The 27,538-nt window shown below is 38.3% G+C and overlaps 1 protein-coding gene across 1 annotated transcript in view; it reads left to right on the top strand.

Annotated features, from left to right (window-relative positions):
* The window catches only part of GRM1 (glutamate metabotropic receptor 1), a 187,842-nt gene that overhangs the window by 12,112 nt on the left and 148,192 nt on the right, over window positions 1–27,538 (top strand). Inside the window, exon 2 of the mRNA XM_069010433.1 lies at window positions 23,745–23,994. Within this exon, the coding sequence (XP_068866534.1) occupies window positions 23,745–23,994 (250 nt within the window). The remainder of the gene's footprint in view (window positions 1–23,744; window positions 23,995–27,538) is intronic.

The raw sequence follows: 27,538 nt of genomic DNA, 5'->3' as shown, positions 1-27,538 counted from the left end.
CATCCTAATGGCTACATGCAAAGCAAGCACCGATGGCTGGTAAGCCAACACATTCCAATTAGAAAAAAGACCTGTGTTTTCACTCATGCTGGTGATTAACCACTGAGACAAATGACTGAGGAAAGTTCAAACTTTTGATGTTGTCTAATCAAATTTAGCTGCAGATATTCCAGAACAGTTTTATTTGAAATGCATCTCGCCGGACACAGTGCAGTTGCATCTGGAGCAAATGTATGGGCTGGGATTTGATTGGTAGTCAGATAGTAAGAGCTGACTTCTTTTGTCATTAAATCTTGGTCATTTGTGGATAGTTTTAATTATGTAAGGAGGTGACAAAAATGTTTTATTTAAAGAGTAGCTTAATATTGGGCTTATTCAGCTGCCTACGAACATCCAAAGTATCATGTGCTGTGGATACTGATTGTAGAGGAAGAGACACTCAGGACAAAATAATTCCATCATTCAAAGTCAGACCACTATTTCAGTTTACATGCAGTATTTGAAGTTAGTATTTGTCCTCTCATCAGCAGTTGGTGCCTGTAATGCATTTTGCCCTTAGACTGCAGAGCCCCAGCTCCTATTGGTTTTGTTTGCTTGGGGGAAATTTCCATTTCCGTGTGGAATTTATACTTCACTTATTCTCTTACTGGTGACAAAGATGTTGGCCCCTGTGACTGAAGAAAACAGTAAGTTTTCTAAAAAGATGCAATGACATTTTCCAGTGGTCTCACTAATTAGAATACTGCTTTGTACCTAAAATGCTTTAATTCATGTGACAGCCCATGCAAAGTAAATGAAAAAAGAAAAAAAACCACTGTGAAAGAAAACAGGAAATTGACAGCTAGGTTAATTAACATTTTTACCCAGCAGTTTTTCTAGAAATTAATTCAGTGTTGAATTTCTGAATATTTGTTTTAATTTTAACAGATATAATATGAACATAAATATTTTCTGGTTGTTTCAGATCCCAACCAACATGTTATAACACAATCCCTTCATGCAATGAACATCTTAATGTCCTTTTACAAGGCAACTTAGAGTCTAGCCATGTTTGTAAAATCCTTTGTCCTTGTCACATCTACTTCTGACTTTTCTATGGAGTCCAAATATATGTGAAATAATGCATTCCACATTTATCATAGATGTGTTGTTGTCTGTGAAGTGAGAAACAGAAATGTACTGGTACCACGAATATCCAAAGTCACATCACTGCTTTTTATAGTTCATATCCTGAGGACATCTGAATAATAAGAGTGTCTTCAAAGTTCTGGTAAAACATCTGTATTCAGAACTATGGTTTGGCTTTAACAAAGTCAATAGGAGCTACTGACTGAAATTTAGCTGTGATGATGCTGTGTGATGATCCTGTAAGGTGCAGAATGCTTTTGCTTGATCCCAAATGGCATGTGAATGTTATCTTAACTTTAAGCACTTGAATTATGGAGGGCAAGAATTAACCACACACTTAGACAATACAGTTTCTGGGGGTAGCTGGCATTGCAATAGTGCCCAGTGCTTTACAAGATAAGGCCTGGTGTGCTTATCTCACATTAAAGACAGGCTTTCTGCTGATAAAGCAGACATTTATAAGCCTGGTAGGGGACTCTGCAGTGGGTTAGTCTAGGGGGAAACCAAAGAGCCTTAGTATTGTGCATATCAAGGGATTATGAAGACTGATGAGTGGGTTAAATAAAGACAGGCTGCAACCCACTAGAGAAAAAGGGCAGGATTTTAGATGTGCTGTTTTGAAGTGACAGTTAGTTGCTGCTGTCTTTCTTAATTTAAAGTGGAGTGCCGAAGTAACTGATTAGCTTGGCTTTCTAATTTCTAATTATTTTCTAATTTTATGAATAGAAGATCAAGGTAAGTAGGCAGCCAACTGAGTGTTGAAACTTAATTGTATTTAACCATGCAAAAAACTATGATTTATTTTAAAGTATTTTGTTTGTTTTGCTCTAATTACTCATTTGCTATACTGGATTACACTATGGTAAATGTCACCTGGATTTTTTCCCTCTCTCTTTTATAATGAATAATTTTGGAGTGCTAATTTGTATGTGCTTAAATTTTTGACCTTAGACAGCTCTTTTATCATAATACATGCAGGAAAATAACACACAAAGCAGAAAAAGAAAGAAACTACTTCTGTGTCTCCATCACACAAAGACTTCTGACGTAAAAGGCTATTGGCTTTTTGGTGTTGCCAGGCTTCTTATATTTGTACAGACATTCAACTTCAAGGACACTATCTTAAGTTGTCTAGCCTCTAACATATATGAATTTAAAACTCAGAACACACAATGTTTTGTGAAACAGAAATTTAAAAAAAATATATAGATCATATTTAGAATAAGCACTGTGTGTGCTTCATTTCTTAGTAAGCAGGTTTCATTTTCTAGCCAGCAGCATACAGAAGGTGACTGGGAGCTACTGTGAAAAGGCACTGGGCTGCCTTGTTTTGGGGAGAAATTTGTGGATATGATAGGATTTTTGTTGAATCATTTGCTGTTGCTGAATCAGCACCTTAGAAAAAGGAAAATATCCTATAGGCATCTTCTAACTGGCTCTAGCTCTGACTTCTGGTCTCATCATCCCATCCCATAATACTCATAGCCTGTACCTTTCTTTATGTTGCTTCCTAGTCTTTCCTACATCTTCCTCTCCCAGGCCTGTGTCTCAGAATCTATATTGAAACTTAGGACAGTCTCTCAAAAGCTCAGTTGACTTTTCATTGTTTTCAGAAGGTAGTGCTTCTAGAAAAGCACACAAGTACTGCAAAATCACTCATCTTCAGTGCTGTTCTTTTCATGTTTTTAACATAATTCACCAGTTTGAAAAACTAGGCATAAGCATCTCTGAACCACACAGAATCATTCCCTAAGCCAATGGCAAGTGCATTTTCTTTAGACTGAAAAAAACCAAATGCCTAGCTGACCTGCAAGCTTAGTTTCCAGATAGGCAAAGAATTTGAAAAATCCTTTGTAGTCATTACAATTAGATCATAATTAGCTTTTTATTTCTCTGGATTATTTTAATATAAGAGTAAAATTACCTTTCAATCTGATTTCATTGATGTCCATTGAAGATTTGCCACTGATTTCTGTAGGAAGAAGTTATGTTTTAATTATTATACAATTTCAAGGCAAATATACATGCATATAAGTGAAATGTACCTGTATATGAGGAAAGAGGGTTATAAAACACAAAACCCGAGGGAAGGTCTGTGCATCTTACTAATAGAAACAGTATTACTTCAGTTTGCCTTATTCTTGTGTAGAGAGTCTTCAGGGATACATCCTAAAAATGTAAATCTTTATAAAGAATTGCTCTATTGTAATGTATATTTGAATTTGAATCTCAGGGAAACTTTATGCTGCTACTAATGATCTTTGTGGTGACAAAGGCCATTGTTACTTAGAATAAAGGGAAAAGGGTGCTCTCTATACTGTACTCAGGAGCACCAATAGGCAAAAGGATACATTTTAATAAAAAAGAGGAAAGGGCTGGAGCACATTTGCAAGCACAGATGCCTTACCCTTAATTTCTGCAACTTTGATTTTATTCAGAGCATTTAAGTTCTGTATGTAGTAAGAAGTTCTGCTTCACTGCTAATTAGGAGGAGACCCAGTAGAAAAGAGGGATCTAAATATGTGTCACAGTTACATGAAGAGAACAAAACAAAACAAGAAGTGTTTTACCTTAAGCCTAACACAGCTTGAAATGGTGAGTGTCTGCACCTTAGCTGTAGAGATGAATGATTCATTAATGTATTTATTATGGAAAAGTAATTTGGACAACTGAAATTATTTCAACATTAAGAAAATGTTTTATCCTGGGGCGCTCTCAAGACACAAGGAAGGACACATGATAGGGGTTCTTATTATAAATGTTAACTCATATCACACTAACTGAAGAGGTTTTGGATCAACTTTACCCTGAGAAGATGAGAATACCATTTTTTGAAGCATTATTGTCAAATGTGACACTGCAGTATTTTGCAGGAACTAATTCTGTGTTTGTTATTCCAAGTGGAGGATTGACCCTGAGCAGTGGCCAACCACCCACACAGCCACTAACTCCCTCCTCCCCCTCTGTACCAAGGGGACAAGGGGAGATAATAGGTAGAACTGGAGTGAATCCAAATAGCTGCAAATCCAAAACACAGCCCATACAGGCTGCCATGAGGAAAGTTCACTCCATTGCAGCCAGATCCAGTAGAGTCCAGCTCAAGAAACACCTTATTCAGTGATGTATTTTTTTACCCTCTCATGTTGAAATTGAAGCTATATTGCCCACTTCTCTGATGAGTGCTCTAAATGCTGAACTGCTTGATTTGAACTTTTATGTCTGCAGAGGCCTCACTGAGTTTGTAACATCACACTGAAACTTTCACAACTGATACCTTAGAGATAATGGCATTAGCATTTCAAACTCTAGCCACTCAAGGACTTAGAAGTGTAAAATTATTTAATCTTGATTTACAGCCTAGAGCACTCGTATGGACAATTCCTACATTGCATGCTTTGTGCTTAAGTAGCCTGGATACCTTTGTGACCAACTGTGCTGATGAGATATAGGAATATATTACAGATAAATGACATTTCATACACTTCAGTTGGAAAGTTTCTCCATTTTTAAGATGTTCCCAAGCATTGTAGAAGTTGTGGTGTTATGAGAACTTCAACTGCTTTGAAATAGGAGACGTATTTTAGGAATGCAGAGTAGAGACAGAGGTATAGCCTTAGTGCCACTTGAGCAGAAGTTTCCCAAGACACAGTCCAACTCAAAAATCACACAGTTCTCCAAGCATCTTCTTCAAGGTTTCCTTACATTGTACAGTTGTATGTGTGCAACTTAATCCACTTTGAAATCATGCCTGGTAAGTTCCTTAATACCAATAGTTCTCTTGAAATGCAGTTCTAAAATTTAATTCCTTTTACACTTAAAAGCTGCTTAATACTTTACTTTTGAATGTTGCTATGGAGTTTGTTTGGTTTTGATCTGAGAAGGAGACTCTGCCCTTGTATAGCTCGCTTAAAGTCACATCTTCCTGTCTCTCATGATCTTGATAGCTACTCTTTGAGATTTCACCATTGTTCCATTATCTTGTAATGCTGGATATCAGTGCAGAGGCAGTTGTAATACTGTGAAATAGAGTTAAGGTAGTATAATCTCTCTGTTACTACAGTACTATATTTATTTACATAACTAAACCCCAATTCTATTGTTTTTTTAGCCACAGCATCACCTTCAGTGCTTATCTATTATAATTACCAAGCCAGTTATTGCATCCCGTGATGGACTTCAAGATTCCATATGTGCAGCATTTGTAGTTCCTGAAAGTTTAAATTTATGTGTGTATTTAACTGTGCATTTCTTTGTCTATGTCCGGTTTACTGATTAACCTAGATCAGGCTGCATTGATAACTTGTCTCCCAATCTTTCTGTCATTTGCAAATGTTATTGGTAATGCTTTTGTATTTTTGTTTTTCCAGGTCACTGATTAATGTTAACCTGTAAAATCTAAGAACAGATCCTTATGGGACACAATAAAGAGACACCCACTCAATTAGCATTCCTTTACTGCAAGTATATGTTGAAACCTACCAGCCAGACTTTAATCTTTTTATATCTGCAGTACTGATTCTTGTCATTCCAGCTTCATAGCCAAGATGTCATGCAAAATGAAGGTAGATGTACTGTGGAAACTGAACTGTATTGCATTGCCAATATTACTTTTGATAACCAAGACTATAAATCCAGTGATAAAAGATGATTTGAATAACTGTATTGGAAACACCTAGTTTCCACATACATGTAGTGATTGGCAACTCTTACATTGCCCCATTGCCTTAATTTTTTTTGTAGACAAATTCCATGTCAGCTGACAAAATAACCTGTTTTTTTGTCCAAAATGGATGTCAGGCTGACAGACCTGTAATTACTAAGGTTAGCTCACTTATCCTTTTAAATATTGCACAACACTGCTTTTGTTGCAGTCCTCTAGAACTTCACAACTTCCAACAGCTAATGAAAATAGTTTCTAGTAGTTCAGAGGCTCGTCAGCAACTTCTGTCAGAAGTTATCTGAACACATCCATTTAAAAATGCCTGCCTTTTGGAGCTGCCACTTGATTTCCTTCTGAGTTGGGAAGGGAAATTGCCATTCATCATCCCCATCAACACCGTCATCATCTTCTGGTATGTATACATTATCTGTCTCTTTCCCAAAGTACAGAAAATAAAAACTTATTAAATGATTATTTCTGTTCTGCAGAATCCCTTCTAGCACTGATCCATCATCATGATCCTTTCTTTTTCTTTCTTTCTTTTCCGAAATTCCCAGCTTCTAAAGTTTCTCTGTTACCTTTTGGACTGCAATATCACCAACAAAATGGCATAATTTCATTTTTTCCATAAGAGGAAGGCCAGTTCAGATCTAAGCAAAGAAGGTGGCTAGGAGGGATTACTTGGAGATGCAGAGGAAGGCCCAGCTCTGCTGCCCAGTTTGACTGTGCTTATTCTGGCAGGCAAAGCTGGTTGGTGTCATTAAGGGCAGGAGATGACACAAGAGGCAGTAGCTGCTGCTGTGGGAATGACAGCTCCCAAGAGTAGTGGTCAGGGCTGCTGGCATCCACATTTTAGGATCTGCCAGGGGCAATCAACCTGCTGCCCCAAAGCTTTCACCCTGTCCTGAATCCCAGGGCCCTTCCTCCCATCCACTAATGCTTTTGACTAACTTTGAGCCGGCTCCAGTTACAGAGCTCCCTCTGTAGCAGATGGCTGGTGGTGCTGTGTGTTCAGAAGATGGAAAATCTATAATAGGGTTGCTCAGAAAGATTACCCAGTCAACATTTGGCCACTTGAGTCATTGTTGTGCCTTTAGTTGTGCCTACAGTTGGGTTTTGCATTGGAGAATCAATGGCATTTGTTTCCCAAGGATGGTAAGCACAGCAGTTTTCTCAGGGGAAGTGTCTATTCCAAGTGTAGTGTTCTGACATAACTCTATGAGAAAAGAAAGAAAAAATGGTCATTTGTGGTTAAAAAAACCAACTTCATAGCATCCCATCTGTAAGAGACAAAATCAGTTCATCTGTCTTGCTCTTTATACATACACGAACATACAGAAGTGCTCCAGATGTTTTTCATTGACACTGTGTTTTATGTTCATCAACATCTGTTAATATGAATATCCACTCAGAATAAAAGAGAAAAAACCCTTACTAATCCACTCAAATTAAGTTGTCAAGAAAAAAATGGTTTGCAGAGATCTCGAGAAACGTTAAGGAAACCAGAAAGCTTTCTGCCCTTGCATTTTCTTCAGATTTGTTAAATCAGAGTGCAAACATCATGTCAGATGAGCAGCAGTGCTTGTGAGAGTGCATTTATCAAGTCCTAACAAGAGGATGAAGGAAAATTGAAATGCCATTACAATCTTACTCCTGGTTAAAAGTGAACTACTAAATTTTGCACTAATTCATTTTGACAGATGATATTCTGACAGAACTGACATCTATAACAAAATGTGACTAAAGTGGATACAATTCAGGAAGTGATGTTTCATTTTTTTTTTCTAGCACTGTGATGTCAAAGTAATAGATAATTCAGAGTTGGATTTCTTTCGTCTTAAATCCGCTTATCTTCAGTCATCAGTACTTTTTGTTATAGGCAGACATCTCCTTACAAAAATAGCAAAATCATTAGTTTCTTAGATTGTAAGAAAAATGAAGTAATTAGTCTGATTAATATTGCTAAGGAAAATTGTCACATCTAACCTCTATTCCTAGGCAATGTGTGTGATAACATTTTAAATTATGATATTGTTAACAGCCTTTCCTGTCTCAGGTTGGATTTTTTCATTGGAAATGCAAACATTTTATTATACATGCTGATGAGACTTAAGAGAAGATCGAGTGCTGTGGGGGTAACTCTTGCAAGTCACTTTTCTATAAAACTTCAGTTACAGCTTTCTTTAGGGTGTAGGGTTGAAAGCAAGGCTGGCAGTGAGTGTTCCAACAAGATACTGCAGAGGTATTTCAGATCTAATTATTACTCATGATTGTTTGCTGGTCATTGAGATAAAGTCTAATCTTCAGCTGAGAGGTGCCAAGTGAAACTCATCACACCAGGGTTTTAGTCCAGACAAAGGCTCTGCTGTTCCTGAGCTTTTCTTTAGATGCTATGATGAGGCTTCTCTAATGCTCATGGAGTGAAAGTGGTTACAAGGAAAGCATCACACACAACTACTTTTAGCAAGCAGTACAGGGCACAAAGCTGCCAGGCCGGTGCACTAGTTCAGAGGTTGATTATTGCTTACATGAAGAGAGGTGATTCTCCCTGGGCAGGTGTACTTGGAGTGTGCCACCAAACTTGGTCCCAGTGCCACTGAGAACGTAGCTACTCAGTTGTCTTTCTGAAAGTGTTTGCTTTTCCTCCACATCTGAAGAATGAAAAAATCTTACTGAACGGAGAGGACAAAAAGGATGATCAGATTCAGTTCCTTTGGCTGCAAACTGCTATGCAATAGATTATTTCAGAAGGTTCCTGTATGTGAATTCAGTAAGTAAAGTTTGCCTGTTTTTTAAAGTTTGCCTGTTTTCCAAAGTTTGCCTGTTTTTCCTTTTTTAAATAACTGCAGTAAAGTGTCAGATGATGCATTGAAAGTGCTATCTTTAAATATCATCTTTAGATAAGAAGTTAACTTACCCCTAGCAGAGTCTGGTGATTTAAAATTTTTATCATATCCTATTTTTTTCCCCTCTCTAATCTCTTAATTTTGTTTTTAGCTTGTCTTATTAGCTTGATATGCCCTCTTTGTTAGCTAAGGAAGATGCAATAAGACAGTTTGGAAATACTGTCATTCTATATTGTAAGAATTCTCAGAGGCATTGTATAAGCCTGCAACCCTCATTTTTTTTCAGCAATCATTTGCTTGAGACTCCGTTTTTGCAAAATAAAATCAATAGATATTCAGTCCAGATAATTTTAGACTTTTTTAAAAGGTGCACAATGGAAAAGTTTGTTTTCAGTTTAATAAGAGCTTGAAATTTCTCAGAAAGCACTAACCTAAGATTAGGGCAGATAAACTATTTAAGTAAAAATGGAAATCCTTATGCAAAAATACCATGCCTGTAATCATCAGCCTTTATTATTGTTACAGAGTAAAGCCTTTTGACAGAATCACAGAATATTCTGAGTTGGAAGGCACCCACAAGGATTGTCCAACTCTTAAGTGAAAGGCCCATACACGGGTCAGAAAAATGAATACATTGCTATATCTTTCACTTCAGCTGACCTTTAGCAGACTTCAAAAGCTTTTTGCAGGATCATTTGTCTTTTCTGATTCTTTGGTAATCTTGCCTTGGCTCTTTCACTCATAAATAAGATGCATTTGATGGTCTTCCAGAGTTCAGTAACAATATCTGGGATTTTCTTATATTGCTCTTAGATTTTTCCACTCAGTACACTGAGGGTTCTTTTAATTAATCTCAGAAGATAATTGATTTAGCTCTTAGGTTCCCAAAAGCCTATAAGTGGGCCTTGTCAAGTATGCCTTTGTGCTTAACATGGCCCTGCTGTACTCTTCTATCTATCCTCGAAATACAGTCCCCTCGCATCTGTACAGACAACAGGCACCCAAGGAACATACAGAGGAATGTTGGAACCAAGAAAGGCAAAAGTGAGAAGACAAGTGTTGCTGATATTTATTAAAATCTCCAAACTTACACAACCTTCACCCTTTGGCCTTCCTTTGCATCAAATTGCAACAGCATCTGTAAAATTGTCAGATATATAAGCCCCAGCTCCCTGTTCTGTTTTTGCACTTGTATATGCATGTAACCCCAGATTCAATCAGTGAAATCTGCATCCTCAAAACAGTAGTTTTTTTGTCTTCACTCTGTCATTTAATATGCTTTCCAACATTTTATAAATAGTCATGTTATCAAAGCTGAAAATTGAGGTCTGCCTAGCGCATCTCCTTCTCATAATATGTTAATATGCATAACCATATGCTTTTCTGATTATATTAAAACCTGGACAGATGTATATGATAAGATTGTAGTTCATTTGGAAATACCATAGCAATGTAAAATATATTTTTGAGGATAAAGCTAATCTTAGACACAAAATCTCATACACATAAAATACAAACCCTAATTGTTGTTATATAGGAGGGAGGATTATAGAAAAGTCTAACAAATGTATTTTAAGTTAATACAAATTCTGTCCATAATTTTTAGGTTCATTGTTGCCAATGATTTTGCAGGAAAGGGCTTGCTCATGGTTGTGGCAGTAATTTCTATCATCAGGCTGACATTTCAAGAGCAGCCTTCTGCATTTGTACCCACCCTCCCAGACGCACCAAAAACACATTCACACCCTCCCCTAAGCCCTGCCCCCGGTAAGGGGCTGCAGTGATAGTGGGAGAGAGGCCATTGCATTACCCAAATAGGCAGTCCAGACAGTCTTTGGTGGGCATCTTTCACACTCCATATGGGAGAGCAACAGCTTGGAATGAGCTGCTTTGCACTGCTCATGGAATTAGTGCATATTGCATACAAGAGGGAGTTTCTTATCTCCTTATTCCTCTGGGTAAGCATCCTAGAGGGATTTAAGATGAATCCATGAAGAAAATAGGCTGAAATCTGTGACAACAATTTGTGTATGGTTTTATATAAAAGACTGACAGTCTTTTCTCCCTCCCTTCCCCATTGATGTTTTATCTGTGCAATCAGGAAGCCTTCAGCTGGATCCGGATGGCACCAAAGGAAATGAACAGTGGCTGATTTCAATATTACCTTCTGAGGCTCAAACAGTCTCAAAGGAGATAGAGAAAAATTTGCATTCAGACCACATTTTAAACAAAAACACTATTCAAAACCACTATTTTTTGAACACATGGATGGTGAGAAATATACCAGCATTTCAGAAACAGAGAAATACTGCTGATAAGGACACAGCTTAATGTGTTCTGCATCATCTAGGGGAATCCCTGTCATGTAAGTGGGATATGCCCAGTCCTTGAGCATCACTGCTCTCACGTAGTGCAGACTCACAGATGCCCTGAAACTCCCTATTCCAAGCAGCTGTGAGTTTGTTTCCTTATACAACTACATACAGAAATATCACCCTTTTAATCCAATTTAATCATAGAGTCTAACAGGAGAGTGCTCTTCAAAATAGGGTAAGGCAAACCTCATTTAAAGGTGTCCTGTAAGATCACTGTATCATGATAAGCTTCTCAAAAGATAAGTGCATGAAAACCATAGAAACTAACTATTCAATTGCATGAAAAACATTTACAATTAATAAAAGGGGCACATCAGTGCCACCCAAAGTAGTGTATGACTTGTATATCTCTTAGTTGCATCTTAAGAATCATTATTTTCTTTCTACAACAGCAGGTGAAGCATTGGTATTTTCTATGCTATTTTGATGAAATCTTGGTTCTGTACTAACAATCATCAAATCTAACAAATATTATGGAGGAGAGGAGATTATGTAAGACTTCTATAAAAGACTAACAGATCTTATTTTAAGTGCCAGAAATGCTTTGTTGGAGAGAGAAAGACTTTGTGTGAAACCTCAGTGGTATACAGAATTTGCAGTGGCCTTTGCACTGCTGCTTTTTTCTCTAAGAAGACCCATTTCTCCTCTGCATCTATTTAACATTTTAATGAACCTTTTATGAGCTTGCTGTCATAAAGACCCTCTCTCTGTTTTTGGTTTTCTTTTCTTTTAACACTTGGCCAACTTAACACCTCTTCTTAAGTTTGTGTTTCTGAAGGTTGATGGTAATTACATTAAAAAAAAGAGAAAGTGATTTTTTTTTTCTGGAATAAAAAAAAAAAAAGGAAAGAAAGGAACAAGAAAAGAAATTATAAAGTGTCCAATATAATAGAAACTGGAAAATTGTTTATTTTTTGATCTCACATGTGTTTTTCTATCAGCACCAATTCACTCATTTATATTTGGATTAGATACAAGAAGACGATGATATATGGCCTGAAAACATTCTATGCATCTGAAACATTCAGTATCTTCTCACTCATTGTTGCTTACATCTTGTCACAGAACATTATGTTATTTCATACCAGAGGCATGTTAGTGATGTCGGGTTATACAATGCCAAAATGGAATTGTAGTGTCTTGTGCTTTTGGATCAGAGAGAGAAAGAAATAGGAAGAAGAGAAGGAAGGTGGGGGAGAGAAAGAAAAAAGTGACAGAGAGACAGATTAAATAGAAAGATATTCACCACCCTTGTGGATCCAGCAGTGTCCTGTTCATCCTCTTCTTCTGGTTTTGGTGGTGGGGGTCCCAAAAAACATACAGTTCAGTGGAATAAAGTACATTCAGATATCTGTGGGAATGTGCCAAGCACCTCCCCTGTGCTGGGGAGTTTTACACTGTCTTTTTCAACACACTCTCGATCTGTTGCAATACTTGTGGATCAGGTGGAAGGCCTTAGGAATGAATCTGGGGGATGCTTCAGGGGTCTTTGATGGTTTATGACCCTTTTTAAAACAAGACACCTGCCTCTTATGTGAATGTCCTGTGTGAATGTGACATTCCCAGGGGTTGGAGGAGTTTTACAACTGAGCCAGTTTGTGTGAGGGAGGACTCTTTATAGGGTCTGCTTCTTATCTGGCTTGTAGCTTCTGGTGATGGGTGTTCAACCCCTCTGTACCAGAAGTTTTGCCATCATACACATAAAAACTCTTTTCCTCCTCCTTGGTTGGTGGGGAGAGTGTGCAAACCTGACCTCAGCAAATGAGTCTGGCTGGGCTTGGGGCAGGCCTCCCTGCCCCAAACCCAGCCAGAGATGATTTTCAGCACAGCTGCTGGGTTTGGCTTTCCTTGTGGATACATTCTTCTCCTTCAGCCTTGTTTAGTTCTCCTTACACCTGAGATAATTGAACAACAGTGCCACCTTTATTTTATCTCAAGGACCCATCAGGTGACTTAATTCACAGTCCAAATTCCCAAAATCCAGGAGGCATATTTGGAGTGGGATGGTGGTGACAGTGATGGTGAGAAGGTGGACTTAGATGATAGCAGCCTCTTAATACAGTTTGCCCAAAGTCCTTTGGTGATCTTAATAGTGTTTGAGACAATTATGATTTTTAAGTCTCTTATATAACCACCGCATGGTGCCCACTCAACTTTAGGGATGAATTTTCTGACACTCCCAGTGGCAGAAGTACATCTGTTGAACTGCTCCATTCCTCCTTGTCAAAAATAGGTTTGTTGCTGGAGATAAATATATGGAATACTTTAGTGTGTAGATGAGACCACACATGTCGTCATAAGATCAAGAGGCATCTATGTCAATCATTTATTGGCAGAAACATTGAACACACTGAAAATTGCTCCTTGATGAATATGTTCATCAAAACTCCTTGCACACAGTGGGCTGTGCTGTTTCCCAGTGCTGGAGCAACCACACAGACTGGCTGAGGAGTCTCCCATAATGTTTTTGCCAAGAAGATCACATCTGCACAGCTGCAGATGGATTTTGTCCTGGCTCTGAGCTGTGAGATCAGAGCCAGCCATGACGATGCTGCCCTTTGGCCTCTGTCAAGGCTGAAACCTTTGCTTCTTCACTGTCAGGGAAGTGCCAAAGCTGAGACCAGCAGGCCACCGAAATCTGCCTCACGCTCTGCCACCTCAGAGCCCGCTTTGGCAGTAGTTAGTACAGGGTTCCTGGAGAGCTCGTACGCAGCCAACTGTGCAAGCATGGCTGCCTTGCCCTCCGTAGCTGCTGCTTTTGGATGTGCTCAGGGTATGCACAGCCTTGGCCTCTCTCCCTCCATGTCACACCTGCCACTCCAACATCTGTGGTCACCTGCCTCCCCTTGCTCTCCTTCTCCTTCTCATCCTGGGTTTCCCTCTCAATAATTGGGACACGGTGTGGCAGAGGAGCCTGCACTGCCATCAGCCTCCCCTGGGAGCCAGGGCCACACAGCTGCCAGGCTGCCAGCATCCCCACCCTGGGCCAGCATGGCTGCTCTGCCAGCTCTGCCCTGTGCCCCGGGCATGGCACTGATGCCCTCTCCCCTTGGCCACTTTGCTGGTGCCCAGTTTCTCTGAGGGCTTTGGCCCTCAGAGGCGTGATTTGGAAAAAGACAATACGGTGGGAGCAAGCAGGGCTGTGCCCAGCTTCCCTGGGACATGCAGGGGCCTGTGGTTATTTTGTGGGCCTTTGGCAGAGGGCCACTCCTTGCCCTCAGTGCATCTTTCCAGGAACATTTATTTGAGGACAGAGCAGCTGAAGCCATGATGGAATGGCATGCTTGGGTTCAGATTGTTTTGAGCTGGGAAGAGAAGGCTGCTGGGACCTTCTGGATGAGATTACAATTTATGAGTACCCAGAAGCCATTCCTCAGGAGGTGTCTGTAAGCCCTGGCTGTAGAGGAGGCAAAACTTCAATGTCTGCAATATTTGGGAAAAAAACCCAGTATTTTTGTTTTTCTCCATGAATTGTCTTTTTTCCTATTTCTTAACCCAGCAAAGGGCCCTTTTGTTTTCCCTCCAATGACCAATTTTACAGGCCTGCGTAGCAGCACTGCCCACATCTCCTCAAGGACGCACAGTGCTTTAAGAACTGCATCAGGAGTGCTGCAAGGGTCTCCTGCCAAGTCCTAAGGCCTCCCCCATTAGGTCCAGGAGCACAGGAGGTGACCTGGGAGCATTCCTGAATGTGGACATGGGTGAGGGTTTGGGAGGACTCAGCCTGTCCAAGGTGTCATCCCTGGGGTGAAGCCTCACAAAGCTGCACAGATTCAGACCTGTGTGCAATATCTCACTATCTCATATGTTCAGGCTTATCACTTTCTCCTACTTGAATTTGGCCATTTTTTTCTAGCTCTCAAGCCTGTCCCTCTAGAGTTTATTCTTCTGTATTACCTCTGTGGGATCTATTTAAAGTAAACTACTAATTTGTTTGTTAATTGTGGTAATTCAGCTTTTACATTAATTTCCTGTACTAGCTCTGCCTGGATTCTCAACATTAAGTCACCTTTTCATATGCAGATACTACGGTAGCCTTTGGGAAAAGGTATTTCAACTGTTTCACCATTCAGCAGCAGACATGACATTTAACATTGTGTAACTCAAACAATTATATTGTGTTAATCTTTGCAATTATGAACTCAACTGGAAATGCTGGACTGAGTATCTCTCCTCAACTTTATTACTGAAAAAACCTTTCAAACTTAGGATTTGAATTTGTTTTTTGTTTTGAATTTATTTCAGATAATATTGTGAAATTATATTCATTTTCATCAAAACCTTTAATGGACATGTAAAGCAAGGCACCCACTGTTTTTCTTAAACATATTTAAATTAAACTACAATTATTTCTAAAATATTATAATATTCTTTTGAATAATTACAGTATTCAGGGATTTGGTAAAGCATACAGCAAAAAGTTTATTTTCCGATTTGCGAAAAACTGTAGGATTTATTCCAATTAGATGGACAGTTTCTCTTGTGATGGATAAGACAGGATTAGGTATAATTTTTTAGTAAAAGGACTAGGATTTATTACTTAGACGTTATTCCAGATGCAGTATAATTCACATCTAGAGCTGTGACTCTCACAAATGGAATGTATCAGTGTGTAACAATCGTATATAAGCTAAAACTGCCTTAAAGGTCATGAACATTTAAGTCTGGGGTTGTACTTCAGTTCAGTAGCTTTTTAGATTTTTTTTCAATGGTGTGTGCTAACAGCCAGTAAAGATTAAAATTTAATAGTTGTCTCTCTTGGAACTTAATAAACATCTGACTGAAATTGCACTTCAGTAGGAGTAGGTCCAAGCGCTAGCTCCTCTTTCATAAGAAAATGAGTAAAAAATACTCCTCAGAAAGTAACCTCATTTCTAACATACTTTCCAGATACCTCCTGAAGCCATTGATAGTGCAGGTTATTGGGAAGTGGTCATAGTATGGCTGACTCTTTATAAAGCATTTCATGATGTTTGGCCTTCTAAGTGCCAGCCCATGAAAACATACAATTTGTGATTATCTTGAGTCACTAAAATAAAATAGCCATCTTTAACTCTCAAAATTATAGGGAAAGGTCAGAAACTGATTATTGTACATCCTCAGGTTCAGAAAGCAGATAACCAGTGGAAATATGTTTTTAAATTTTCATTAATTCTATTATGTTTAAATCCTCATAGTAGGATACTTGGTTTTAAATCTTGTGCTTGAATGTGAGCTAACCTAACTGGAAGACTGCCAAAGCATGAGCAGAACCAAGGATATACTTCTTTCCTTCTTGAAATGTCTACTCATATTAAAAAAAAAGCGGAATATTGTTCTTCTACTTTGATGTCACTTCTGGGTATCCTTGCTATAACTACCCTTGCAAATGATTTTACTAACTGCAATATTCACAGAAAGCTTAAACCAAAAAGAGATTATTATGAAACTTTATTCTTACATTTACTTTCCCCAGACTCATCACGAAGCATAAAAAAATGTGCAAGAATTTTTTCTACCTAGAGAAGCAACCAAGAGTTAATGTTAGGCATTACTAGATTAATTTTAATACTTTCTGAAGAAAACTGGAAGCTCCTTCCTGATAAGTCATGATCAGAAAGATGACGTTCAGCAAGCAAATTTATTACAAGTACTGTGTGTCAGCTAGGTTTGGAGATTAAATAGTTTCATTAGAATATAAACCTCTCAAACTCCTCATTAGATACATAATAAATAATCACTGGGTGTATGCTTTGAATACATTTAGGGAAAAAAATGGCATGATACCACATTTTGGCATTTTGCATATTAGGGAAGTGTCGTTTAGCACTAGTAGTCTCATTACTTCAGACTGACTTCACCTGTGGCTGTATTTCTGACAAGAATATCAATGAGTTGTTCAAGATATTGCACCTGCTGCTTTCAGGATGAAGGCTTAAATACAACCACTTTACCAAGTGGCAGAATTTTACCTTTTACTGTGTCCTCTTTACCAAGGTAACACAGCACTATGGTGAGCTGTTAGTAAGATGTACTTACTTTGTAATTAATGACAAGAAGTAACCTAGCATTTAATAAAATTATGTGAGTTTTCTTGTTTGAAATATAATCTCATTTCTCTAATTGCGTTAGGCACAGTGTATTGTTTAATGGATGTAATAATCATCTAATTCAGCATTTCAGCTTTTTAAAAAATATTTTTCCTTGTACTCTATTTTGCTTAATACTAGAAAATGAACAAAAGATTAGTCTGGCCTTAACAGCTCACTTTCTGCCTTTCTAGAAGGACCTGAAGAAAACAGGCTGTAAGCACAGATGGCTGAGATCTGTAGTGTACCAAAGATGACTCCTGTCAGTCATGTAATATATCCTTCTGGCCTTTGTAAGGCTAGCATGCAGTTGCTTGGAAATCTCAGATGAATCCAGAAACCTTTGCTAAGCTTGAATGAAGACAGAGTGCTTACAGTGTGGTTTCAATTTCTAGTAATGAGTTTCCTTCTCCACAGCTAAAGGACGGTGAGGCCTCCATCCAATACAAGATCTTTTTGATAATGTCAAAGAAAAACAGCTAGGGAAATGTAAGGGAAGTGCTGACTTCCAGAGAGCCATGGGTTGGTCTGGAAGACAAGGGATGGTGGTAAGGAGGACTTTGATACCTGTGTGTGGTAGCAAGTTAAAAGCAGCTTTAGAACTGAGGAGATGGGTAGCTGGACCCAGTCTAAGCAGCAAGAAGCAGTGACTAATCCAGTTGATCTTCAGGAGAGGAAGGCCTCTAGTGAGTAGTAGTAATGTTCAACCTGTATTAAAATGTCCTTAGGGGCCAATGTTTGCAGGACTCATTTCTCTCTTCAAAGCCACTGTACATTGAGAAATTGAAATAGACACCTCAGCATTCTTTTTAAAGCAGTTTTTGGTTTGTTTCTTCCTCTGTAAACCACTTAGAATGAAATAAGAGGTTTTCCTTTAACTTTGCAGTTTTATTGGGATTTTAGGTCTAGTGAAGTTTGTAATTTGGATGTTTTCTCTGCTGTTTTGTCCTGACTGGTAACAGAATTGGAGCCCATGACCATGCAGAATTCTACTTATTGTAAAGTAGCCAGTACTTTAGCATTTGTGAAGTGCACTCATAGTCTAACTTGCCTAATTTGAAGTTGTCCCTTAAAAACACCTGAGGCGAGACTTACTAAGTGAAGGAAGCTTTCTCAATGTAATTTTCTATCTGAACTCTGAAAAGAAATTTTGTGGTAAAGACCAGCAAAGTAGGCAGCAAAGTCAACATTAAGTGTAGAGAGTTCACTGAAAAAAAAAAAAAAAAATCCTATTTGGTGTAACTGATAACTGGTAAAACATAGTTTTACCTGTTTTTACCTGTCAGTTTCTCCTGACATCAGTGCGATAGGCTTGAAAAAGATATTCTGGGGAAACATGGAAGTGTTGGATCCTTGCTCTTTTCCCAGCAACAAAGAAGTCTGGCAGGGGCTACATGGTGTCAGTTCAACGGCCCTGGAAGCTGTGTGCCAGCAGGGCTGCTTTCTATGAACATTTATGTTTGGGATAGACCAAAATAACATACGTTGGCAGATCCATTTCTGCAACCTTTTTTTTTTTTTTTTTTTAGTCTTCTACCTTCAGGGAATAAATATGGACTTTGACTTTTATTTGTCAAAGGTGAGGACAAATTTTTTTCAATCAAAGGTGTGGACAAATAGGTGTAAGTGGTGGAATTATTACAGCTTAGAAAGTGACTGCTTGTCATTTCAGATACATTAGCTGATTCTGTATGTACTCCCAATTGTTGCTAACGTACTAGTTTAAATCTGATGGATGAACTTCCCTAGTTTGTAATTAACTAGGAGTATGCACATGATTATTTTATATGGTTACTAAATTCATAAGAAATACACTAAAATTAGAGAACTTATTTTTTTCCCTTGTTTACTGACCCTATTCAAAGATTGTCCTGTGGTGTAGAGAAGCATACCATATTATAGGAGAGAAAACTGATGTTCTTTTTGCCCTTTTTTTTTCTGTTCAAGTGGTCCAAAATTTTCCCATCTTCTCAGACTTGTATTTGACAACTGGAAAGTTACTGTCTTATTTAATATTATCACTAGTTTTTACAAATTATTTATTGCAATGTGTCAGGAACAAACTTGATAATCAGATCATGTCCTTGCTCTCCTCTTCCCAAATAATTTGCCTTTGCAATAGTGAAGATTTTAAATAATTATTCCTTGCTGTTATGTCATGCAGTCCTCCTGTTCTCATCTTATTTTCTCTGCCAGAAAGCAGTTAATTAGCTGAATAAAAGAGATGTCTTGCAGTGAATCAATACTGAACAGTGAAACAGACTTCATACCTCCAGCAATGTGTTTAGAAGCTTTGGAGAGGTGAGCAAACAGATCATAATGTTGAGAGAGGAAAGAAGAGGACAAAAAATAGTTTCTCACTTGTTAATTTGAAAAGGGGAACTTTCTTGCAATATGACTTGCCTCTATAGTACCCTGAGGTGAAACTCAGGATTTTGTGGTTGTCTTTTTTGGTGCATTACCTTTGTTGTGACCTTGCAGGGTGTATGGGATTTTTTGTGTGTTTGCTTTTGATCCAGGTTGTGGTTGCCGTGGTTTAGAGGAATAAATGCAGCAAACGAGGCCCTAGTGGTGAACAGTAGGTGACCTCACCTGAAGAGATTACTAATGGCCCAGGTAGGCGTAGTAACTCTTGCTCCCTAACTTTTGTCATTTTAAGTGCATTGGAGCATTCTTCCAGGCAGAGTTCTCTGCTGTGGGTTTTGTAGGCGTTTCTCCAATGTGTCTTAAAAGAGTACTCGGTATTTCCTATCGACACTGAAAGCAGAGTGAGAAAGAACAGTCTCAGTCTTTCTCTTCAGCATTATGGTCTTTAAGATTTTTTTTAAACAGTTGTTAGCCTATATTTCAAGGAAATGTTCTGCTCAGCTCAAATATGAATGATTCATATTTCCTTATGTTATTGCACAAATAAATCAATGACTGATTTAATTCAAAGATAGAGATTATGTGGGACACACAGTTTTGTTTTTAAACCCCCTGAAAACACACTGTTATGTGCCTTGGGAAGACCCACACAGACATTCGATGCATCCCTTAAGGAAACAATCTCCAGGATTCTCATAAGCACCTCATTGCTGAGCCGCTTCTGCTCCATTTCATAAATGAAAAACTCTTCATAAAGAGAATGGGGAAAAATTTGCAAAACAGCTGTAATAAAAAAAAAAAAAATAAACCTTTTAGATGGAGCTCATGGGTTCTGCTCCCCACACTACTAGAGTGTTAATACAAGCAAGTAGTGCTAGTTTCAATATAGCTGTGGCACAAATATAATACTGACTGGCTCACGGGGACAATTTATGAGGCTGAATTTTTGTTAGTTTCTTCTTTTGTATGTCTTCTGTTGATCAAGATACCATCCTTGATTTTTACTACAGCATCTTCATGTTTTTGTTAAGATATTTAACATATGGAATGCAAAGAGTGAGAATAATTACCACTATATGTAACCCTCAGCAGTATATTTAGATATGCAGATCCCTGTCAGAAATGGCCTTACCTGGAATTTTTGCAGTGGTGTAGCAAAGCTTCCTTTGGAACTGAGAGAAAAGTATTATGAAAATCCTCTTGGTAAAAATGCAGTCATGATAGGTTTAGAATTTACTTTTATACTGCTGTACAGACTCTGCACAGATATAAGGAAAATATCTGTTTTTTTGAATAGATAGTTGAAGAGACCTTAAAAAAGTTAAAAAACTGCAAGGTATTGTGGGGCTCAAAGTATGTTACTGGCTCACCTACTTTTGGGTAGGTGAGGTCAGAAAGAAAATCACAATAATAATTATTTTGCCTTTCACAGCTGATCCTGGTGGCAAAAGGCAGTTTCAGATAAGATTAGATCTTTTATTCAATGTCTCTTTCAAAGGAAGAAAAGGTCCTAGCCTGGGGCCCTGGCGTAACTCTTCACTGACTACAATCATGCAGAGATTTCTATCATTACATGTTTCCCCTCTCAGCTGTTGTCTGTGTGTGGATTGAAATGGATGTACCCACCAAGCTGGTACAGATGGCTATGTTCTTGGCTGTTGCACAGACTTAACTAGTGTTTTCTATTCCATATATGCCCTTACATTGTCCATACCCCAGTATCTGAGTGCATTGAACGATCTATGTAACATATGTCACATGTTCTTTTTCTCCCTGATCCTTTTCCCTGGAGGGGAAGGATGTGCAGCATGTAGTCATGCTCTGGGAGCATGGCAAACAGGTATTAAGAGAACCTCCTGGGTCACCAAGTCTCATCTCTGGCTGTTGCAGAAACCTACTTTATGTAATGCTCTTGTGAGCTGAGAAAGCTCCAGTCAAACTTCAGACTTCTTTGTGCTGCTACTGGAGAGCTGTTACGCTACTTTCATATAAAGATTGGAAATCTTTCATTTTGAGCTGCAGATTTTCTGCCTTGTTTTTTGCCTATTCCATCTTGTGTCCTTGTTGATCTTGATCTTAATTAGCTTTTTTCCTTCTAGACTCTCTGTCACACTTACTGAATTTATAGACACCAATCTTTCTCTTAGCATATGTTTTGGTAGGCTGTTGTACTGTTAGTACGGGTTTGACTGTGTTTGAGATAATCGTTATTTCATCAAAATTAAAGCTGAGAAAAATCATTCCAAATGGATTTAATTTTTCATTTCTTGCAACCATTAACTTGAAGTACAGCAGAATTAGTGCTGTACTGATGTATGACAAAATCCTTCCTTAAAGTTTGGGTAAGAAACCCAATATGTTTTTTAATATGCATTGCCTAAATATCTAATAGGATTCAGTTTAGTCTCCTGTCTCTCCTTAGGTAAGACTTTAAGAATACTCCTACTGGTTTAAAAGAAGTCTGTGTTGAACAAAGTTCCACATGAAATTGGGAAATATATCCTTCCAAAGCATTAAGTGCTTGCTAATGGCAAGTCAGTAATGAGGTTGTCCTGCCTCAGCCTGGGACCTGAGGCAAGTAATCAAAGCAGTACTGCTCAAACTGTACTGCTTTGGAGTAAGTCCCTTGGTGACTGCAGGTCCTGGCCTATAAATACCTGGAAATGCCTCCATCTGTGTCATTCTCTGCATATGACAAGGCCACAGTGTTTACCCAAGTACAGGGTTGTGGGATGGGGATGCAGTGCTGAGCCTACAGGGTGGGCTTCTTGGTGGCAAGTTCCCACCAGGCACAGATCTTCCTCTCTTCTCTCCTCCCCACAGCCAATGCAGGACTGCTGCTCCAGCGTATGTCTGGCTCTCAGAAAAAAAAGCAGAATTGACCTAATTGCTGAATATGATGTTGAGTCACAGGCTAGAAAAGAGGCCATTCTGCTGCGCTTCAAATTTATGAGAAACTAGGGCAGTTCAGTGCAAAGGGCTGGGGAATTTCAGTTTTATGTTTGACACTGGACTTGACAGGTTTGTCTGCAACTTAGTATGACAGTGACTGTCATAGTGTGTCTGCACAGTGTTGATCTGTGGCAAATGATCCATGTTTCTGGAAAAATGCACTTCATTCTACTGGATTTGCACAGAGTGCCTAAACTGTCTCTTGCTGCATTTTCTTTCTGATGGCTAACTTTTGAGGAGTTTAAATTTTGTTTTCTGTCAACAAATTTAGGCTGATTCGGAAGTCTTCTTCTTCGCAATTTGCTGTTTCAAACTGTTGCTGGAAACAGGGAACAGGACCTCTTCAGTCACCCCTTGCTTGAAAAGGTCTGGGTCTAGAAGTGATCAGCATATCTGATTTTAGTCTCTCATTAAATTGGGGAAACATCATTGATATGGATAGCATCAAATTAATGATTCTTGTTTTGAACCATTTCTTGCAACTGTTAATAGATACAGGTTTTTTTAATCCATCTGTTCCTCTTGCGTGATGGGTGTTCATAAGTTCTGTGCTCATGTCAGGCATAAAATATTCAAAGAAAACTTGGGGTTTCACCTGTCTCCATAGCAGAAGGCAGTTTGAGTTTTGTAAAACTGTTGTTTTGGCTTGCATAATGTATAAACAGAAGCAAATTTGAGAATCAGTTTCTATATGTGGTTTGTATATAGTTTGGACCATACAGTTCAAGTATTTCTGTCTTGGAAAGGGTTACTTCTGAAGTTCTTTCAGATAGGAAGTCTCCTATTCTAAGAGAGACATCATCAATCCTAAATTTTAGCTGTCACAAACACTGCTTGGTCAAATTAGTATAAGTGATTTTGAAAATGTTACCAGATCAGTGTGTTTTAAATTTACATCCATCTTTCATTCACTTTTGTGGACATGGGCTGCATGTGATACAGACAGCTTGGAATTAAATCCCCTTTTCTCTTTCTGATGGCTGTTTCCCTAAAGTAGCTCAACTGCGATTTTTGCCATAGAAATGTTGGTAAAACGTCATTCTTGCTGTCTGATCTGTCCCCTTTTCTTCCTATCCAACCCTCGTACAATATCCCCTTTACTATCCATTGTTAAGTCAATGTAAGAAAAGAAACGTGCAGTCTCAAGTCCTGTTAAGACCTACTGATACTTGGATATCCTTTTGCTCCACTGAACTCTGAGCACGTTCCCTTTGATGGATCTCCTTTGCTCTTCCTTCTGCTAATGTGCTGATGCTACTTGACTTTGTGGGGAGAAATCTATCACTTTGACATCACCATCCAACTGGTTAAATGCATGATATAATTTATTTATTTTTTTTTTAAACAGGAAATTATGGGGAAAGTGGAATGGAAGCCTTCAAAGAGCTGGCTGCCCAAGAGGGTCTCTGCATTGCTCACTCTGACAAGATCTACAGCAATGCTGGGGAAAAGAGCTTTGATCGCCTGCTCCGCAAGCTGCGAGAAAGGTTACCCAAGGCTAGAGTGGTGGTTTGCTTCTGCGAGGGAATGACAGTGAGGGGGATCCTCATTGCCATGAGGCGCCTGGGAGTGCTTGGGGAGTTCCTGTTAATTGGAAGGTAAGGCTCTGAGTGTGATTTCTCTGCCTTTCCTCTCCCTCTTGCCCTGTAGGTGGGCCTTTGATTTCAGAGCTGTGCAGTTCAGGCTACCGGTAATTTCCACAGTTACTCGTCTAAGGACCGAAAAGAAGTGGCAAGATGGTAGAGCAGACTCTCAGGAAGGATATGAAGACATATGCCAACTTGATCAGTGGTGATAGCTTTTGCTGAAATAAATGTTAATTACTATTTTATATGAGCATATAACATTACTGTTTTTGTGCTTTTGCCCACTTTAGAGAGATGTTTCATGGGCAGATTTTTAGACTTGAAGTAGGGAGTGAAGAATTCTGGTTTCAGCATGTGATCTGTGACACGCGACAAAGTTTCATGTGTTTAACTAAAGATGGCCCCTCATAATGTGAAACCCCAAATAACCAAGTGTTTTTGATTACTGGAACTTTTTTCCAGTGTTATGATTACAACCTGGCATTCTCAGTTGTACACTGTATTTTACTGTGATCTTTGCTGTTGAAAGCTGGGGCACTGATATAATGCAAGTTGGTTTGTTTTTAAAGCATCAAACTTGCTGATGGCTAAATGAGTATGTATGTGTGTTTTTATATCACCAGAGTAACAGTGCAGATGTGTGTTGGATAGAAAAATGCTGTTTTTATCAAAATGAGAATGGTTGTTTTGTTCTACTAGAGTTTATCCTTGTAGGTATTCACTGATATATGTTCATTTTAGTTCTACCACATGCTTTATCCACCTTTGCCTTTTTGTGATAATTCTTATTTTGAGGCTTCTTTGACTTTCACCTTGATTTCTGCAACGTCTTTGTCCATTTTTCTGTCTTTATGAACCTTGCTCAAATGATGAGGATGGATATTTTCTGTCTTCTCTGTTAGACTGATGTCTGCTTTAATCCTTCTATTTACTCTCTTTCTTATTTGTAATCTTAATATTCCCTGAAGGAATGTTTAAATTAATTCTTTCAAGGCCTTTGACAGTTGTTTCCATGCCTACTTAGCTTCTGTTGTCACCTGATCTTATCAGACTTCTTTTTGTCCCATTCTTGCCCTAAAGTCTTTGTGCCTGACATTGTTGTGACTGGGATGCTCTCCTTTTGTTCTGTGCTATGGTATTGTCTTCCCCTGACTATATTGCTCCTCAAAACCCACAGTTAGGATTTCTACAAGTCAGATAGCTAATCTGGCCTAAGGAACAGACTGAAAGCAATCAGTCACTCTCATTATTTTTTTGTTGCAGTCTTTGTTTGTAATCTATTTGAAGCTGAGGTTGTATCTCTAGAAGGTTGTGAAGATAAGACATAGCACATGTGGAGAACCATCAGTATTAAAATGAAATAAAGAATAAGGCTGTATTGAAAATGGTATGTTCTAGATCATGCACCTTGTGGTTCACATGCATCATTTAGTTTGCATCAATTGAAATGAATAATGGAAGGCTTCAGGAATGACATGTTTTAAGTATGGGTTTTCAGCGAATAGAAGGAACTGAATATAATAAAATTAGTCTCAGTGACATCATCCCATGTGTTTTAGTAAAGCTTTAGACAATGCTATGCTTTCTTCGTGTATTGTCACTGTAGCAGTGTCTCATTGTACACTGATTTTGGTGCTCCCTCTTGATGCCATCCATGCAGAGAATCAAAGAAATTAACCCTGCTACATTAAGCCACAAACCTCAGTTTCCTATTAGACCACGTACTCCATCCCCTACTCCTTGGATGTGTGGAACATTTCAGCTTAAAATTGACTTCGAGCCCTTACCAAACATTACACTAGTCCATGAAGCTCATTTGTTTGTCTTAGAATTTGTCCAACCATTTAGTTCTGTGCTTTTTGGCAGAAATGCTCACCTATTAAATGCTAATAATGGAATTTCTTTGGAAATCACTATATATTTTTCAGGCAGATTTTTACATACCCTTCCTTCATGCTGGTAATTGAGTATGGGATACTCCTTTTTAGGGCGGAGTGGGTTCTGTCAATTATAAAACAGGCTGCTTATTGCTTTGCATAGTCTGGATTGTGCACAACAGCTGGTTGAAATAAAAAGTACTATAGGGCTTGCACATATTCTTTTATGCTTGCAGAACTAAAAGAAAAGACATTTTCTTTGAATTGTCCTAATTAAGTGATTTTAAAAAATGGCAAATTTAGCAAACTTGTGAATAAGTAAGTTGCAGTGGAACTGCAGAGCTATGAATTTGGTCATCTGTGTACAAACAGGAACCAAGGCACACATTAACGTTACTTTGATGCGCTATTTAGTCTGTTTTATTCAAGTACCCAGCTAAGCAAAAAGCTAAGAGCCTTTTAAGAACATTCTTTTAATTGAGGGAAGTGGGAGTGAATGTGAAATCAAGATTTTTTTTTTTTTTTTTTTTTGCAATAATGAGCTAAACAAAGCCTTTAGTTTTCACACCGATTTATTATCAGCCACATGTTATCAACCTCATTCTCTGCTCTGACTCACTGTAAAGCGGAAGCCTTTACAAAGGAACACCTGGCTACATAGTTCTCTTTCTGCTACATCCCCAGTATTGCTTTTTATCAAATCAGACAGGAACAGCTTAGCTTAACTAAATTCATGCTATCAGAAAGAGAGCTGGCAACTAAATTTGACTTCTGTTTAATCCGAAGTTCAGTTTCCTTTACTACTGGGAGACTGTTATCTTAGTGAGAAGGGAATTCCTCTTTCTGAATCTGGAGAGAAGCTGGAATTACGACAGTACAATAGATGAGGTTACAATCCTGCCTGAGGCAGAATGGCAGATACTCTGAAATCTATAGTGTTGAAACGTAGTGGAGAATCAGTGAGAAAATTTATTAAACTATGAAATTATGATGATAAATCTTAAAAGGGACTGATAATGAAAAGGAAAAAAGGCAAAACTTGATCATGGCTTTTTGTATAAAAAGAAATATTAGAATAGAATTGGAGTAAGCAAAGGCAAAAATTATGCTAAAAATTTAACTGTACTCTTAAGGGAGTTTAGGTGATAGCTCTTTTAGCAGATATTAGTTTAGATGTGAAGAGATTATGTAGGAAGATGCTCAACCTCATGTGTCTAATCATGTTTATGCAGGCCACTGGGTTTTATATTACTTAATAAGCATCAATTAGATTTTGTGAGAATCTTGCAAGATAGATGAATCTCTTATATATCCCCTGAGATCATGCATCAATAAAAGGCATGTAATTTGACTTTTCAGCATCTGTATGGGTAATGCAACGCAGATGAAAAACAAATGAAATAACTGATTTTAAGAGATATTCTGAGGTCATTGGAGAAGAGAAATTTTTAGATAAATAGTTGGAAATCAAAATGCTCTTTCCCAATTTGTTCTCTTAAACTCCTACATTCAATGGTTTGTGTAAAAGTATGAGGAACTTTATGAAGGAAGGGATATGCTAGTGCACATGCTGTTTTTCAGCACAGTCCTTTGTAACAGACTAGGTACTGCTTCACTTCTGTAGGCTTTCTGATGCTTTAGAGCCTCCATTAATGCTGCTATATGTGCTGTTGTAGAAC

This window comes from Aphelocoma coerulescens, chromosome 3 (genome assembly GCF_041296385.1).
Source record: "Aphelocoma coerulescens isolate FSJ_1873_10779 chromosome 3, UR_Acoe_1.0, whole genome shotgun sequence".
In the NCBI taxonomy this organism is placed as follows: Eukaryota; Metazoa; Chordata; class Aves; order Passeriformes; family Corvidae; genus Aphelocoma; species Aphelocoma coerulescens.
This window is presented reverse-complemented; position numbering and strand designations above follow the sequence as displayed.